This window comes from Chelonoidis abingdonii, chromosome 6 (assembly GCF_003597395.2).
Source record: "Chelonoidis abingdonii isolate Lonesome George chromosome 6, CheloAbing_2.0, whole genome shotgun sequence".
Lineage (NCBI taxonomy): Eukaryota > Metazoa > Chordata > Testudines > Testudinidae > Chelonoidis > Chelonoidis abingdonii.
This window is the reverse complement of record NC_133774.1, coordinates 1001997-1019262: the sequence shown is the minus strand read 5'-3', so window position 1 is coordinate 1019262 and position 17266 is coordinate 1001997. Positions and strand designations below refer to the sequence as shown.

The 17266-nt window shown below is 60.8% G+C and overlaps 1 protein-coding gene across 1 annotated transcript in view; it reads right to left on the bottom strand.

Annotated features, from left to right (window-relative positions):
- Window positions 1-1034: 1034 nt before the first annotated feature.
- Window positions 1035-17266, bottom strand: part of NPR2 (natriuretic peptide receptor 2) — a 77176-nt gene continuing 60944 nt past the window's right edge. Inside the window, 13 exon segments of the mRNA XM_075067468.1 lie at window positions 1035-1957; window positions 2453-2544; window positions 2764-2862; window positions 3022-3196; window positions 4511-4579; window positions 5136-5259; window positions 6033-6179; window positions 6906-7074; window positions 8482-8637; window positions 10359-10518; window positions 11025-11096; window positions 15920-16024; window positions 16570-16647. Of these exon segments, the coding sequence (XP_074923569.1) occupies window positions 1895-1957; window positions 2453-2544; window positions 2764-2862; window positions 3022-3196; window positions 4511-4579; window positions 5136-5259; window positions 6033-6179; window positions 6906-7074; window positions 8482-8637; window positions 10359-10518; window positions 11025-11096; window positions 15920-16024; window positions 16570-16647 (1509 nt within the window). The 3' untranslated portion in view covers window positions 1035-1894.

Here is a 17266-nt window from a genome sequence, read left to right as displayed (position 1 = left end):
GGCAGCAGCTGCTGCCATCAGGCCGTGGGGTGCCAGGTTTGCTGACTTCCTTGCAGCTCTGGGGTTGGTGCAGGCAGCTGCGGCATGGTGGGATACCAGAGCTGCCAGCTAAGCCCTGCCTCCCATGGGCACAGACAGCCCGTGAGCCTGCACTGGGCTCTTCTGGCATCATGGAACAGGGGAGCCCACTCCTGCTGGGCCCCCATGGGATGGACCAGATCTGCCAGCTGGGGCGTCTTGCCCACCCCTGCGGCTCAGCCTGCTCACTCCTGCCTTCTGCTGGTGAGTCCAGAAGCTGAACAGGCCTCAGGGGGCCGGACCCTGCTCCCCACAACACCAGTGCAACCCCAGTGACAGGGCCCTACCTCCCCGCCCGGCCCCCGCCTTGAAAGGGGGAGCAGCCCCAGTCCTGGTCATGGCCCACTGCTCCCCCTCACGCTGTCTGGGAAGTGGGGGTGATCTCATCACCAGCCCCGCTGTGGGCTCCGGGCAAAGGTGCCTTCCCGGAAGGGGCTGGCTGAGCAGGAAAGTGCTCCGGCCACCGGCCAAAGCAAACCCAGCGGGGGCAGTGAGCTGTTCCCTGACTGTGCTCCAGGAGACGCAGCGACGCAGCCTCCAGCCCCGCTCCGCACCGCACCCAGGAGCCAGGCAGGGCCTGCGGCTGCTGCAGAGCCTTGCTGCCAGGGCTGGTCTGCAGGAGCTGGTCTTCACAGCAGCCCCTGCAGCTGGGCACCAACCACCCGGCCAAGCAAAGCAACCTGACTGGCCAGGTCTCCCCAGCCCTCCGCTCAGGGTGGCACCAGCTCCCCTCTGCCCCCGACAGCTGCTGGGGTCGCACCACGGCAGCCTCTCCCCCACAGCCGCCTGGTTCGCACCGCGGCAGCCTCTCCCGCCCAAACCCCCGACAGCTGCCTGGGGTCGCACCGCAGCAGCCTCTCTCCTCTCCCCCCACCCCCCAGCCACCTGGGGTCGCACCGCGGCAGCATCTCTGAAGCCTGCCCCCTCCCCCCATTAGCCCCCAGAGACACGCGGGGTCCGGTTCAGGAAGTCTGTATTTCAACACAGTCGTGTGCACGGTTTGAGCCCTGTATTCACACCCGGGGGAGGATGTGGGCACTGCCAGGGTGTGGGTGTTGGCCCAGCTCTCTGGGTAGTTACAGGGCAAGGGAAGGCGTGAGCAGCTGCATCGTGCTTGTGTGAACCAGGCCACAGGACAGTGGGGGAGGGAGCTGCCCCCACCCCAGCTGAGGGCCAGCCCTGGCAGAAGCCCCAGCTCGCTCACCTCGGGGGAGGGCGCTGAGTAGTGGAGAGAAGGCCAAGTGCCATGGGGGAGCAGCCAGGCCCCTGGGGGGACGGGCTCAGAGCCAGCTGGGCCCAGGGGTGGAGAGGCTGAGGGGCTCAGAGCCAGCCGAGCCTGGAGAGGGGATCACGGGTTACAGAGACTCAGGGCCCCGGGGCTCGTTCTCAGGCGGTGCCCAGGGCCCCGCCAGCCCCTCCCTGGCACAGGGTACAGCCAGGCTCCAAGGAGTGCAGTGGGGTTGTGCCGGCACCAGTCAGGGCCTGGCAGGCTCCCGCCATCCCCACCAGGCCCTGGACTCGGAGGCTGAGTGGAAGGAGACGGCAGCTGGGGCGGGCAGGGCTGGGTGGGCAGCACGGCTCACCGTGCACAGGGCGCCTCGGCTGAGTGCCAGCCCTGTGTGTCTGCCAGCAGAGCAGGGCCCCACTGTTCGGCCGGTTCGGTTGGGGCCTGCAGTCCGGAGGCAGAGCCTGCGTGCCGGGCGCTCCCTGCCGTGGCTGGGGAGTGGTGCTCGGAGATGGAGCGCAGCCTCCTGCGCGCGGAGCTCAGCGACGGAGCCCCGCTCACTGCAGAGCCCAAGTCAGCCCAGGGCTGGCCTCAGATGATGCTGTCGTCTGTCCGCTCGCCCAGCAGCCAGTATGTCCGCATCTTCCCTTTCCCCTGGAAGCCAGAGGGGAGCAGCTCAGGCCAGAGCCACACCCCCTCGCATCCTCCATGGCCCAGAGCTGGAGCCAGGACCCCTCCGGCTTCCCCTCCGCAGAGCCAGGGCCGCCCGGGCCCCGAGAAGGGATGTCAGAGCTGAGACCTCGGTTGTGCCCGTCGTTCCAGGCTGTGCAGTGAGCTCCCGAGGAGTCTCCCCACTGCCAGGATGTGCCCTCCCGGGGCAGAGCTGCTGTGGCTGAAGCTGGCACAGGGGCTGCTGGGCTCAGCTGTGCAGGGGCCAGTATGTGCACTCCCATGACCCTGGCATCCTGGGCTCCTGGCCCCGAGCCTGGCCCCTTCACCTGCTCCCAGCTCCGTGCTCACCTCCCAGCGCCCGGTGCCCCGTCGGCTCTGTATCGGGCCCAGACAGCCTGTCCCTGCCCAGGAGCACTGAGATGCCAACAGCCCTGGCCCCGTCTGTGCGGCCCTGGCAGAGCAGCGCCCCAGACTCACCTTGATTTCCACGTCACCTCGGAGCTCCAGCTCAAAGCAGCCGAACTCGTCCAGGACCTCCTTGGTGGTGGATGAGATGTGGATCTTCAGTGCTGGGTCAGAGGAGGGGGAGGCGTCACCAAGGGCCAGAGCAGTGGGTCTGGAGCTACACTCGCAGACCCACCGCTTGGATCTGGGCTGGGGGCTACTGGGCTAGATGGGTTCAACTCGCCTTGCCACTGGGAGGTGAGGGCCAGACCCCGAACACGCCCGGCCACTGGGCAGGTCCTGGGTGGGGACTGGGGGAGCTGCCCGCTGGGGAGGAGACTTACCCTGCCCGTTGGACTCCATCCGCGAGGCTGTGTTCACTGTGTCCCCAAACAGGCAGTACCGGGGCATCTTCAGCCCTACGACCCCGGCACAGACAGGACCTGCCGGGGGAGAGAGCCGTCACCCCTGCAGGCCCCGGGAACCCCCGCCCCCCAGTCCTGCTTGTGACTCAGAGTGTGTTCCCCCACCGGGGAGCTGGGCCCGGGCCCACCCGCCGGCTGCAGGAGCCTGGTCTCTGCCGAGCGGTGCCGGCAGCTCACCGGTGTGGATGCCAATGCGCAGCCGGAGCTGGTCGTTGGGCCGATGTCGGATTTTGAAGGTTTTCACAGCCTCCAGCAGCGCTAGCGCCATGCGGACGATCTCATTGGCGTGCAGTTTCCCGTTCCGCACCGGCAGCCCCGACACCACCATGTAGGCGTCTCCAATCGTCTCCACCTGGGGGGCCAAGCAGAGTCAAGGCCGAGCACCGGCAAACGCATGTCCGGGCCTGCCATCCCAGGGAGATCAAAGGGGAGAGACGCTGTGACGTTATTGATTTAAACTGGGACCATATAGAACATGGGTTGCAACCAAGGTCCTGCAGTGGCACCAAATCCTATGAAAAGGGGGTCATATAAGGTGTCTAAGACCAGGTTACGGGTTACTGGTTAGGATTATGCTGTCTGTATCATTTTTGTAGTTGAAGTTATGAATATTGGCTGTGTACTGTCTGTATTTCAAGCTTGTGCTGGGTTACTGGGAAAGATCCCAGACAAGTTGGTGTCAGCTCTGCTTAGCTTGCTTGATGGCCCATTAAGGACCATTAACTACACAATTGACCCATTGAGAGGAGGCAGATACGCCTTGTGACTCAGCAGGGTGTGCAGAAACTGGCCCATGTGACTGCAGACTCCATTTTGCTGTAACTTTCCACAGTAGGAACAAAGGAGTGTTCTTACACCTGGAAAAGCCTATATAAGGCTGATGCCTCATCTCCATCTGGTCTTCAATCCTGCTTCCTACCTCTGGAGGGACTTTGCTACAAACTGAAGCTCTGCACAAAGGACTGAATGACCCATCCCAGCTGGGGATGTTCTCCAGAGACTTGATTTGAACCTGCAGTTTACTCCATCACTGCTACAAGCCTGAACTAAGGACTTTGCAATTACTGTGTGTAATTGATTCCATTTAACCAATTCTAGCTCTCACCTCTATCTTTTTCCTTTTATGAATAAACCTTTCGATTTTAGATTCTAAAGGATTGGCAACAGCGTGATTTGTGGGTACGATCTGATGTGTATATTGACCTGGGTCTGGGGCTTGGTCCTTTGGGATCGAGAGAACCTTTTTCTTTTACTGGGGTGTTGGTTTTCATAACCATTCATCCCCAGGACGAGTGGGACTGGTGGTGATACTGAGAGACTGGAGTGTCTAAGGAAATTGCTTGTGTGACTTGTGGCTGGCCAGTGGGGTGAAACCGAAGTCATTTTTGTCTGGCTGGTTTGGTTTGCCTTAGAGGTGGAAAAACCCCAGCCTTGGGCTGTGACTGCCCTGTTTAAGCAATTGGTCCTGATTTGGCACTCTCAGTTGAGTCCTGCCAGAACCGCATCTTCACAGACCCCATCCCGCTGAGAGCCAGGCTCCGTGGCCCCTTGCCGAGGTGCACCATCCCAGCTCCCCACCCCCTCTCTGGGGCACAGCTTCCCCCAACCCGCCCAAGTACCAGGGCTGTGTCCAGGCCCTGCCCCAATAGCAGCCGGCCAGTCTCACCTTGTACACGTCAAAGTTATCGATGATGGCGTCGAAGCAGGTGTAGAGATCGTTCAGCAGGGTCACCACCTGTAGGTGGGGAGCACAGGTGAGGGCCCAGCCTTCTTGGCCACTTGCTGCGCTGCCAGCACTGCCCCGGGGCGCCCAGCCACACCCACACTGTGGGCCACGGCCCCCCACGCATGGGCCAGCCCATGCTCAGAGCTCCGGGAACTGGGCTGCCAGGGGGGGTGGGAAGGCTGCTCACTGGCTGCTTCCCTACAGATCCATCCCCGCAGGGGTCCCCCTGGCTCCCTGCAGGGGCGCTGCTCTCCCCCCACCTAGGTGTCGTGCATGGGGGGCTCTTCCCCCCCCAGTCACCTGCACAGGTGTGTTCTCTGCCCCCCAGCTACCTGCATGGGGGGCTCAACCCTCAGTTACCTTCACAGGTGTGTTCTCTCCCTCCCAGTTACCTGCATGGGGGGCGCTCCCACCAGTTACCTGCACAGGTGTGTTCTCTCCCCCGTTACCTGCATGGGGGCTCTCTCCCCTCAGTTACCTGCACAGATGTGTGCTCTCCCCCCTGTTATCTGCATGGGGACTCTCTCCCAGTTACCTGCACAGGTGTGTTCTCTCCCCTGGTTACCTGCATGGGAGTGCTCTCAGCCGACAGGGCTGTGAACCCCACAATGTCGCTGAAGTAGATGGTGACGTTGTCGAAGGCCTCGGCCCGCACCGTCTCCCCACGCTTCAGCTGCTCGGCCACGGAGCTTGGGGGGAGCAGGTCAGTGTGAGCTGCTGCCCCAGATTGGCGCCCTCCCCACCCCCGCTGTGAAATGGGAGCAAAACAGGAGCACTAGGCCCCTGCCCCCCACCCCAGGCACGAGGCCAGGTGCACCAGTGCTAAGGCCTTTAACCCCCATCCACCAGCCACTCCCGCGAGTCAGCAGCGAGAATGCCTGCCAGCCCCCTCATCCCCCCAGTCAGTCTGGTGGGGTCAGGGCGAGGAAGGGTCTCTGGGGGAATGGCAAGGATCCTGTGGGACCGCCCAAGGGGCGCTTAGTGGTGGCTCAGGCATCTGCCGCTTGACACTCCTCCCCCAAAATCGTCCCCAGACCTGCCCCCCCACAAGCCTGCGCTCCAGCCATTGCACAGCGTCTGCGCTGTCCCCCCCACCCCAGGCTCTGGGCAGGGGCACCCTCCTGACCCAGTGTGCGAGGGCGGGCGACCAGCCAGGGCAGGGGAGCACGTTTGGGCCTCTCACCTCATGGGGGCGCCCTGACCTACTGACCTAATTCCTCAGGTTCCCCGAGGCCTGGCCCACCTGCCTTCCCCTGCTTGTTCCAAAGTCCCAGGCAATATTCATGTGCACCAGGTGCTGACCTCCCCAAGGGGCATGCTGCCCCGCACCCCACCACACGCTCACGGAGGTGCTCCACACACTCAGCCCGTGCCAGCACACACCCGTGGGGGAGCTTGGCATATGCCCCCTGGGCTCCTCCCCTTGCCAGCACGTGCTCAGGGGCTTGTGTGGGTCTCTTACTGGGGCAGGATCTGGTAGAGCAGGTTCTCGGCCTTGCGCTTCTCCTCCAGGTAGGCCTGCGTCCTCTCCTCCACCAGCTTCTCCAGGTTGTTGGCGTACTGCTCCATGCGCGACAGCAGGTTGTCCAGGATGCTGGTGCTGCCTTCCCTGCAGAGACAGGCCGGCAGGGAGGCCATGGGAGACTTATGGGGGGACCTTGTATCCACAACACGGGGGCACCATAACGCCCACCCACTCAGCGCCTGCTCCCCAAGGGCTGCTGCTCCCCAGTCTCCTCCTGAGGCTGGCACTCAAGAAGAGGCTGTGGCATCACATAACCCTGGTTGCTACTGTGACTGAGTGGGAAATTTCTGGAATATGTTACATGACCTTGTGGTGTGCCTCAGTTTCCCCTATATTTTGTATGCTTGGGGGTGAAGCGGGGGAGAACGGACCGTCTGCTCTCAGGGAGGCTGACACACAAGTCTGAATGTCGCCCTGCTGGCTCTGAGGCTGGCCCCATATCGATGGAGGATCTGAAAACCCAGTCACCAGAACAGTGACACCTGGCACCCAATGCCCCGTGGGGAGCAGACCCCCTCCCCCCAAGTGGGGAGGGTGAGCAGCATGCCCCACCTGAGAACACACGACTGGGAGGTGGGAGATAAGACCCCCACCCCTGCGTATTCCCCCCCCCAAAGGGGCTGTGTGTGACACCGTAAGGCTCCTGTGTTCGCACGCACTCACCGTCCTGCTTCTCCGTTCCTGCCCGTCATGTCCCCCACTCACACGTCTCAGCCCTGCTCCCAGGTGTTCCCACACCCCAGACACCTCCCCAGCCCCTGGGTGCCAGCTGCGCCCCAAGCCCTGTCCCGCCCCAGCCGGGGCACCCACTTGTTGAATCTGCGGATGAAGATCTTGATCTGGCTGAAGTCGGGGCGCTCGGCGGGCTCCTGCGCCCAGCAGCGTTCCATGAGCACGGCTAGCTCCTCGCTGTGCAGCCCCATATCGATGGAGGGCCGGAAGAACGGCTTCTGGCTGTTCCGCACCTTCTGCACGATCTCTGCGGGGACGGGAGCGCGTCACCGGCCTGGGCAAGGAGTCCAGCCAGGCCCGGGGCACCAACGCCCGCGCTGCTGGCTGCACAGCCTGGGTGTCTTCGCCCTAGGCTGGACCAGCCCTCGCACCTCGGGGTTCAGGCCCTGCCACCCTGTCCCTGGGGCCCAGCCCTGCCCCCTTGCACTCACACCTTGGGGTTCGGGCCCCCACTGCCCTGTGCCTAGGGACCCAGCCCTGCCCCCCGGCCCTCACACCTCAGGGTGTGGGCCCCGCCGTCCCGTCCCTAGGGACTCAGCCCTGTCCCCCAGCCTTCGCACCTTGGAGTCTGGGCCCACCACCCCGTCCCTAGGGACTCAGCCCTGTCCCCCAGCCCTCGCACCTCGGGGTCCGGGCCCTGCCGCCCTGTCCCTGGGAACCCAGCCCTGCCCCCCTGAATTCTGAGCTCGGGGTACGGGCCCCCGCCACCCCGTCCCTGGGGCCTAGCCCTGCCCCCTTGCACTCGCACCTCGGGGTTCGGGCCCCCGCTGCCCTGTGCCTCGGGACACAGCCCTGCCCCCCAGCCCTCACACCTCAGGGTCTGGAGCCCTGCTGCCCTGTGCCTAGGGACCCAGCCTTGCCCCCCAGCCTTCGCACCTCGGAGTCTGGGCCCACCGCCCCGTCCCTAGGGACTCAGCCCTGCCCCCCAGCCCTGCGGCCCTGTCCCTGGGGACCCAGCCCTGGCCCCTGCACTCGCACCTCGGGGCCCAGCCCCCGCTGCCCCATCCCTGGGAACCCAGCCCTGCCCCCTTGAACTCTGAGCTCAGGGTATGGGCCCCTGCCACCCCGTCCCTAGGGACCCAGCCCTGCCCCCTAGCTCTCGCACCTCGGGGTCCTGGCCCTGCCGCCCTGTCCCTGGGGACCCAGCTCTGCCCCCCAGCCCTTGCACCTCAGGGTCCGGGCCCCACCGCCCCATCCCTGAGAACCCAGCCCTGCCCCCTCACACGTTAGGGTCTAGCTCCCCACTGTCCCGTCCCTGAGGACCCAGCCCTGCCCCCCTGAACTCTGAGCTCGGGGTCCAGGCCCCCGCCACCCCATCCCTAGGGACCCAGCCCTGCCCCCACCACATTAGGGTCTAGTCCCCCACTGCCCTGTCCCTAGGGACCGTGACCTGCCCCGCCCCCTGCCCTCGCACCTCGGGGTCCAGGCCCTGTCGCCCCATCCCTAGGGACCCAGACCTGCCTCCCAGCTCTTGCACCTCGGGGTCTGGGCCCCACAGCACTGTCCCTAGGGACCCAGTCATGCCTCCCCCACCCGGTCTCACCTCAGGGTCCAGCCCCCCACTGCCCCATCCCTGGGCCCCAGCCCTGCCCCCTCCCCACGTTAGGATCCAGCCCCCCACCGCCCCATCCCTGGGGACCCAGCCCCCACTCACCCTTGGGGCTCAGGTCCATGCCCTCGATGTAGAAGGGCCCGTTGCGCAGGGCGATCTCCTGCAGGATGATGCTGAAGCTGTACACATCAGCCTTCTGCATCCCTGGGAGGGGCAGGCGCCCCTGCTGCAGCAGCTCTGGGGCCGTCCACAGCTTCTCTGGGAGGAGCAAGGAGCACAGCCACCTCTGAGCGGAGCCCCACGGGTCCGACCTCCACCCACCCTGAGAGAACCCAGCAGCCCAGAGCCCCCAGGGCCAAGCCCCACGCAGCTCAATGGAGCCCGGATGGGAGCTGTGCGGGGGCCAGGCTGGGTGCTGCCAGGGGAGCACGCTGTGGGGCAGCCCAGGCCTGAAGGACCACGCTGAGCTGCCCTCTCGGTCCTGAGCATAGGGGACCACTTCTCCTCTGTGACGTTATTGACACGAACTGTGACCATATAGATCATTGTTCCAACCACTGTTATATATCTGCAGCAAACATTGTACAAAGGTTGTCGTGTGAGGTGTCTATGGAAAGGTTAGGATTTGCTGGTTATGATGATGCTGGCTGTGTGTGTGTGTATCATTTGGGAATTTGAAGTTATGAATATGGGCTATGTACTTGTATCTGAAATGTGTTTGATTCCAAAGCAGCCTCAGTGAAGCATTTGCTCAGTTTCTTGAGAATGGGCACTTACTGAGAAACACTTAAGAACATAAGAACGGCCGTACTGGGTCAGACCAAAGGTCCCATCTAGCCAGACTGTCTACTGACATGGCCATGCCAGGTGCCCCAGAGAGAGTGAATCTAACAAGGACAATGATCAATTGCATCTCTCTCTTGCCTATCTCCTCTCCTTCTGACAAACCGAGGCTAGGGACACCCATTCTTTACCCTTCTGGCTAACTAGCCATTTATGGACTTTAGCACCATGAATTTATCCAGTTCTCTCTTTAAACTTTTATTAGTAACAATCGTCAGCCTGCAAACGGAGTCATGCCTGGACATGGTGACTTCCCATGTGACATCGCTCCCAATTCTTGCTGCTGTGATTTTTCCATCAGTAACGAACAAAGGGGTGTCCTTCCACAAGGAAGGGAGAATAACGGCCTTGGAAACTCTCATATTTGGTCTTCTATTCAGCTTCTTGCTTCTGGACGGAATCTTGCTAACAAACTGAAGCTCGAACAAAGGACTGAATGACCCCATCGCTATGGGAGATAGACTCAGAGACTTGAGTTGAAACCTGCAGTTCACTCCATCACTTGCTACAGAGCCTGAACTAAGAAACTTTCCATCACTGTATGGAGTTTGATTCCATTTAACCAATTTAGCGGTCTCATCTCTATTCTTTTTTTTTCCCTTATAGAAGATAACCTTTAGAGTTTTAGGATTCTAAAGGATTGGCAAACATGGCGTGATGTGGTAAGATTTGATATGTGTATATGAACTGGTAGGGCTTGCTCTTGGGATCGATGAACTTCTTTTACTGGGGTGTGTCATAACGCATCATCCCGAGGACGTGTGGACTGGGTGTGATACTGGGAGACTGGAGTGTCTAAGGAAATTGCTTGTGTGACGTGTGGTTAGCCAGTGGGTGACACCAAAGTCCTCTCTGTCTGGCTGGTATCAAGTATCAGAGGGGTAGCCGTGTTAGTCTGGATCTGTGAAAGCAGCAGAGAATCCTCTCTGTCTGGCTGGTTTGATGCCTTAATAATAAAGGACCCCGAGCCTGGGGCTGTGACTGTCCTGCTCTGAGCAGTTTGTCCTGAACTGATACTCTCAGTTGTGTCCCGCCAGAGGCTGCATCGTTACATGCTGCTGGCAGGGAAGGAAGCGAGGCTCCTGGGGAGCAGGGGGAGGCGGACAGCAGGTGCACTCTGGGGCGGGGGCACTCACTGGCATACAGAGCGTGGCTGTCCTCGGCATCGCAGCTGGAGCGGAAGCTGGCCAGCCCGTAGTCCGTGATCTTGAGCACGAAGCGACTGTCCACCACGCAGTTGGAGGACTTGAGGCTGCCATGGTGCCCAATGATGCTGTTGTGCAGAAAGACCATTCCCTGTGCCAGACAGATGCTGCTGAGATGTCACCCATCGGGACTCCTGGGGCTTCCAGACCAGGAGACAGCCCCGACCTACGCCCCTCCCCCAGCCAGAACCTGGGGGCACCCCATCAGGGCAGAAACTCTACCCCCTACGGCCCAGAGGGCACAAGAGCTGGCATGACCCAGCCACGGCTACCCCGGGGTCACCAGCAGGGAAAGCGCCAGCGTCCCACCCTGGCTAGTGGGCTGGTGCCACGGGGCTCTGCACTCCCTGGAGAACCAAGAGCAGGGACAGGTGGTTCCGTGGCACCTTCCCTAGTGTGGGGTGGGGCCTAACAAGGTTTTCCCCCACCCCCAATACCACGGCCAGAGTGGGGAGCATTGCCTGCCACGGTGACGCTGTCTGGCCATGGAGTTCTCTCATCCCAGTGCTGCTTCCCCAGTGCCAGCAGGGCCCCAAGCACGAGGCGCCAGACCCACAGGTGCAGGGCAGAGAGGAGCCGCGCCCCACGCTCTCGTACCTTCACAATGTCATTGATGAGCGAGTAGCGGAACATCCAGTCCAGGTTGATGCTCTCATTCTCCAGGATGTCCTGGGAGGTGCCAGAGAGTGAAGTGTGTCAGGTGTGGGCTCCGGGCACTCCAGCCAAGCCACCCCCAGCCAGGCCCTCTCCATTGGGCAGGTGTGCCACACCCCATGGGACACTCCAGCCACCAGCACCATGACTCCCCCTCAAGACATGCCCGAGCCCTCGTGACCCCATGCCAAGGCTCCCAGCCCCTGGACACAACCCCCGCGCTGAGACAGGTGCTGCAATCTGGGCCACAACTGGCATGGCAATAGGGTTTCTCTTTCATAGATTCACAGAGCGCAGGCCAGGAGGGGCTATTAGATCATCTAGTCTGAACTGCCACAGAGCACAGGCCATTCCAGTCCCCCTGCACACCCCTGTACAGAGCCCACCAACTGTGCCTGGCAAAGCATCACCCGGAAAGGCTCCAATCTGGGTCTGAAGGCCCCAAGATGGAGAAACACCATGGCCCTGGGCAGTTTGTTCCAGTGGTCAGTCACCCTCACTGGTGCTGTATTTCCAAACTGAATGTATCTGGCTTCAGCTTCCAGCCATCAGTTCTTGTTCAGCCTTCAGTGCCCAGGGTTTGCCGCCTGGAAAGGTCCTTGCACACTGTCAGCAAGTCGCTGCTGAGTCTTCCACGTGCTATGCAGCACGGAGGTGATTCTACCTCTCTACAGCACTGGGGAGCCTGATACTGGATACTGCGTCCAGTTCTGGTGTCCAAATCCTGAACCGCATCTTGGTGAGAGGGCAGAAAAGAGCCACAACAATGATTTGAGGGGTACAGAAAATGCCTGACAGTGAGAGACTTAAAGAGCTCAGTCCAAAAGATGGCGAGTGCCACGATCAGCGTGTAAACACCGTTACAGACAGAAAGTTCTGGGCACTGAAGGGCTCCCAATCTAGCAGAGAAAGGCAGAACCACCACTGAAGGCTGGACATTAAAGCCAGACAAATTTCAATTGGAAATACGGCTGCTGAAGCATGGGAACTGACTGCCATGGGCAGCGGTGGAGTCTCCATCTCTTCGTGTCCGCAGATCAGCCCCAGAGGCCCTCCTCTAAGATGCTTTAGTCAAACCCAAGTTCTGGTGCTCAGTCCCAGGGTAACTGGGGGGGGGAGGGGTGTTTCCTCTGGCCTGTGCTCTGCAGGGAGTCACTGCCATTCAAACTTGATGAGCGCAGGAATAGCAGCAAAGAGTCCTGTGGCACCTTACAGACTAACAGACGTTTTGGAGCGTGAGCTTTCGTGGGTGAATACCCACTTCCTCAGACGCAGGTAGTGGAAATTTCCAGGGACAGGTATATATATGTAAGCAAGAAGCAAGCTAGAGATAACGAGGTTAGTTCAATCAGGGAGGATGAGGCCCTGTTCTAGCGTTGAGGGTGAAAACCAAAGAGAGGAGAAACTGGTTCTGTACGTTGGCAAGCCATATCACTGCCTTTGTTGCATCTGAGCTGATGGTGTCAAATTTTCGCAGATGAACTGAAGCTCAGCAGTTTCTCTTCGAAAGTCTGGTCCTGAGGTTTTTTGCTGGCGGATGGGCCACTTAAGGTCTGCTAATAGTGTGGCCAGGAGGTTGAGAGTGCTCTCCTACAGGTTTTTGTAAATATGCCATTCCTGATATCTGATTTGTTCCATTTTCCTTTTCCCGTAGGGACTGTCCATTTGGCCGATGTAACATAGCAGAGGGGCATTGCTGGCATATGACTGGGATATGTACCATTGGTGGGTGCAGGTGAATGAATCCGGTGATGGTGCGCGCTTGAGCTGGGTTAGGTCTGTGATGGTGTCCTGTGTAGATATGTGGCAGTAGTTGGCATCGAAGTTAGTTGCATGGATTATGGTTCTTGAGTCTAGCAGGATCACATACTATGTGCGTGTGTGCAAGGTTGCTGGTGAGATACGTTTCAGGTTGGCAGGTTGTCTGTTGGGCGAGGACTGGCCTGCCACCCAAGACCTGTGAAAGTTGTGGGATCATTGTCCAGGATGGTTGTAGATCTGATGACTGGTTGTTGGAGGAGTTTTAGCTTGGAGAACTGGTATGTGATTGGCCAGTGGAGTCCTGTTCGTTTCTTTCTGGGTTGGTCTTGCAGTAAGAGGCTCTAAGTACAGCTGTTCCTGCTCTGTTGATCTGTTTCCTTATTTCCTGTCGCGGGTTTGTAGTTTGAGAAAGCTAGGTGGAGATTTTTGTAGGTTGTGGTTCTGTCAGAGGGGTTAGCAGGCAGATGCGGTTGTACTCAGTGCTTGGCTGTAGACAGTTGGATCGTGTGGTGTGCGGGCTGGAAGTACACGGAATGGTTCTTCACGGTACACTAATTCACATCAATTTGCCAGGACACCTAGTCCCTTTTTCCATATCCAATTGCTGCGATTGTACACACCTCCTGGGGGTGGTTGTCTGTCCCATCTAGTGGCAACCAGACCGATTAGAGAAGAGAGACTGGTGAGTCTGCTCTCCAGCCTTAGCTAACTGCCAGATGGCTTTTAAGCCTCATGCACTAAGCTCTGAGCTCCCAGAGGTCGCCTGGTTTGATCCCACTTGTACACTGACAGAATGTGGTCGTTGGCGGGCAGGTCGAATGGAACCACGTGAAGCTTAGTGCATGAGGCCTCTCTGCATGAGTTAAACGCACTGGTGTAGAGCAAACAATTAATTCTTGCTCTTCTAAGGGGTCTCAGTGCCGCTAGTGGGACAGGTACACCGCACCCCCAGGAGATGTTGGGTTTACACCATCATTTCCCCTGAACGCAAGGATGGGCTCCAGGGCACCCTAGCTATTTTGTGCCCTATTGCAGCCCTTCCACGGAGGTGGGGCTAGTGTGGGGGCCCTGCCCAGGCCCTTGTGGGGGCTGGAGGGGTGGGGGGGCTGGCCACTTCCTGCGGGAAGCGGAGTGACCCAGCCCCAGCCTGTTCTGACTCCCCTGGCTCCCAGGCTTGGGGGGAAGGGGGAACCACCCCCAAGCACTCGCCGGCGCACAGCTGGGAGCCAGGGAGCAGTCGCAGGCTAGGTCTAGGTCGCTCCGCTTACCAGTCGTGAGTGCGGGAGCCGACTGCTTCTGGAGTCATCCAGGAGAAAGGCTGGAGTGGGGGGATGTGCGTGGGAGGCGGAGCAGGGGTAGTGGGGCAGGGCTGGGGGAGGGAAGGGCGGGGTGTGGAGAGGCAGGGCCATGGGAAGCCAGAACAGGGGTGAGGTGGGGCGGGGCTGAGGGGCGAGGTGGGGGCAGAGCAAGGGGCGAGTGGGGCGGGGCTGGGGAGGGGCGTGGTGGGGGTGGAAGCAGGGGGAGGTGGGCGGAGGCTGAGGGAGGGCCTGGGGAAGAGGCGGAGCAGGGGCGAGGGTGGGCGGAGCTGGGAATGGGGCGAGGTAGGGGAGGAGCAGGGGCGAGTGGGGGCGAGGCTGGAGATGGATGGGGCGGGGTTGGGGGGGGCAAGGTGCCATGAAGAGCAGGCGGGGTGAGGTGGCCGGAGCTGGGGGAGGGGCGTGGTGGGCGGAGCAGGGGCGAAATGGAGCCAGAGCTGGAGGTGATCGGTGGGGGCGGAGATAGAGGCGAGTGGGGCGGGGCTGCCAGGAGGAAGGGGTGGAGTTGGGGAGGGGCAGGGGCCATGGGGAAGAGCTGGAGCAGGGCAAGGTGGGGCGGAGCTGGAAGGGGCGAGGATAGGGAGGAGCAGGGGCGAGTGGGGCGGGGCTGAGGGAGGAGGGGCGGAGTTGGGGAGGGGCGGGGCAATGGGGAATGAGCTGGGCAGGGGCAAGGTGGGCGGAGCTGGGAAGGGCGCAGGTAGGGAGGAGCAGGGCGCGAGTGGGCGGAGCCTGAGGGAGGGAGGGGCGGAGTTGGGGAGGCAGGCATGGGGAAGAAGCTGGAAGGCAGGGGCAGGTGGGCGGAGCTTGGGAGGGGCCGTGGTGGGGGCAGAGCAGGGGCGAATGGAGCAGAGCTGGGAAGGTGCATGGTGGGGGCGGAGCAGGGGCGAGTGGGGCGGGGCTGAGGGAGGGAAGGGGTGGAGTTGGAGGAGGGGCAGGGGTCATGAGGAAGAGCCGGGGCAGGGGCGAGGTGGGGCGGAGCTGGGAAGCGGCGTGGTGGGGGAGGGAAGGAGCAGGGCTGGAGCAGGGGGGAGGGGCCCTGGGGAAGAGGCGGAGCAGGGGCCAGAGCAGCACACAGCTCCACAGGGTACCAGGATATGTGGTGTCCCAAATTTCCTGGTGCCCTGCACAGCTGCGTACTCTGTGTATGGGTAAGGACAGCCCTGACGGGCTCTACACCAGAGTTCCCCTCTTGCACAATTGTGGGATCATTTTTGGCCGGCCAATAAACTCTGCTTTCAAAATTCCCACTTTTCATTCACATTTTTCTGTCTAAATTTTCCCTCCCAATAAATTTTACTCATAATTTTCCTCTGGGTTGGGAGAAGCCCTTCTGAAGCAGCAAGTACTGATTTCCCTGCTTGGAGCTGCCCTCCGCTTGCTTGTACTGAATGTGGTCAGGTCTCAATCACTGGTCCTTGGGCAACCACCAGCCTCCACACCAGTGATTAATTCATCTGCACCCACGCTGGGTGTAACACCTTTCGTGTTAGAAAAGCATCAGCTACAATGTCTAGAAACTGCTGATCTTGTACCATGGGCAGCAAGATACCTCCTGACTGACATCACCCACAACAATGCCATTTATCTTTCCGCACATTGCGGAGAGGTGCCGAAGGAGGAGTTCGTCCTGCTCTCTTGTTGGGCCAGTGCGCTGTAACAGACCCTGCCAACCCCTTTCCTGGCCTCTGTCAGCCGCCGCAGCCTCTCCATGGGTCACCGCCCAGCAGCAAGCGAGCCAGCGGCATGCCCCAGCCCCCTCACCTGCAGGCTGCCCCGCGGGCAGTACTCCGTCACGATGCACACGTTAGGCGGGTCGATGCAGGCACCGATGAACCTGGTCAGGTGGTTGAACTGGATGTCCCTCATCTAGGGCCGGAAACAGAAGCAGGGACCCATCAGAGCCCTGGCTGGGTCACCCCACACCACCCAGGCCTGGGAGGGGATGGGGCCGGCCTGGGTGTCTGGTGACCAGCGCAGGCACTCTGGAATCAGAGCCACACGACACGCTCGATGCTAGCACAGTGATGGCTGTTCCTGGGCCTCGGCTCAGGCCCTGAGAGCCAGATTCGGGCTGGATGATAAAATGGGACTTGTGCGGTCCTGGGCAGAGCAGGGAGGTGGGTGCATCTGCGTTTGTGCGTTGCTGCCTGTGTGCCCCCTCCCCCTGCCATGGACACACATGTCCCTGACATGTCTCTGGCACCTGGCATCATGTCGGACCCACCAGGCTCCACAAGGCACCTCGATGTGAGCTGAGCACAGCCAGGGCTCTGAACCATGCTGCACTCAGCCAGTGCTGGGGTAGGCTGGAAACCCCACCCAGCATCAATCACTCCTGCTCCAGCAGACCCCTGGGCCCCCCATCGCCTCCCCAGCCGCAAGCCCAACCTGCCCAGCTCCCCAGTACATACATGTTTGAGTTCGAAGAGCACCTGCCTCGTCAGCTCGATCCGCTTCTTATTCACATGCTTGATAGCCACCACGTTCCCCTGGGGGCCAGGGACAGGGACAGGGTCAGCGCCGCACGGGCGGGAGGTCAGTGCAAGGGGACGGGGGCAGGCACAGATGCCTTTTGAACACCATGTTCCCCTGGGGGATAGGGACAGGGACAGGTTCAGCGCCACATGGGTGTGACGAACTGGGACTGTTCTTAATGTTTGCTCTGAACACTGTGTTGGTGCCTCAGTGTCCCCTAGGCAGTTCTTAAGCATCTAGGTGGTGGGATAAGGGGGTGTGATTGCTGCAGAGGAAGGGGCCAGTGCACCTAAATGTCGGGCACTCTGTCTCCTAGCAACTGATGGCCTGGGCCCCTCCTCTGCAAAGGTGCAAACTGAAGGTGTTGGAGACAAAGAGATCAGGTGACCTCCTGGCCCAGGGAAAGGAGCTGAGCAGAGAGGAGGGGCTGGAGGGGGGTTAGTCTGGAGCTGGCTGGGGACTAGGAGTGAAGTGCAGATGTGGGGGTCTGGCTCACTGCCCCTCAGAATGGACCTGGCCGAGGGGTCCGGTTCGCTGTATCTACAAGCTCTGTTTTAGACCCTTTTCCTGTCATCGAATAAACCTCTGTTTTGCTGGCTAAGAGTCACATCTGACTGCAAAGTGGGGGTGCAG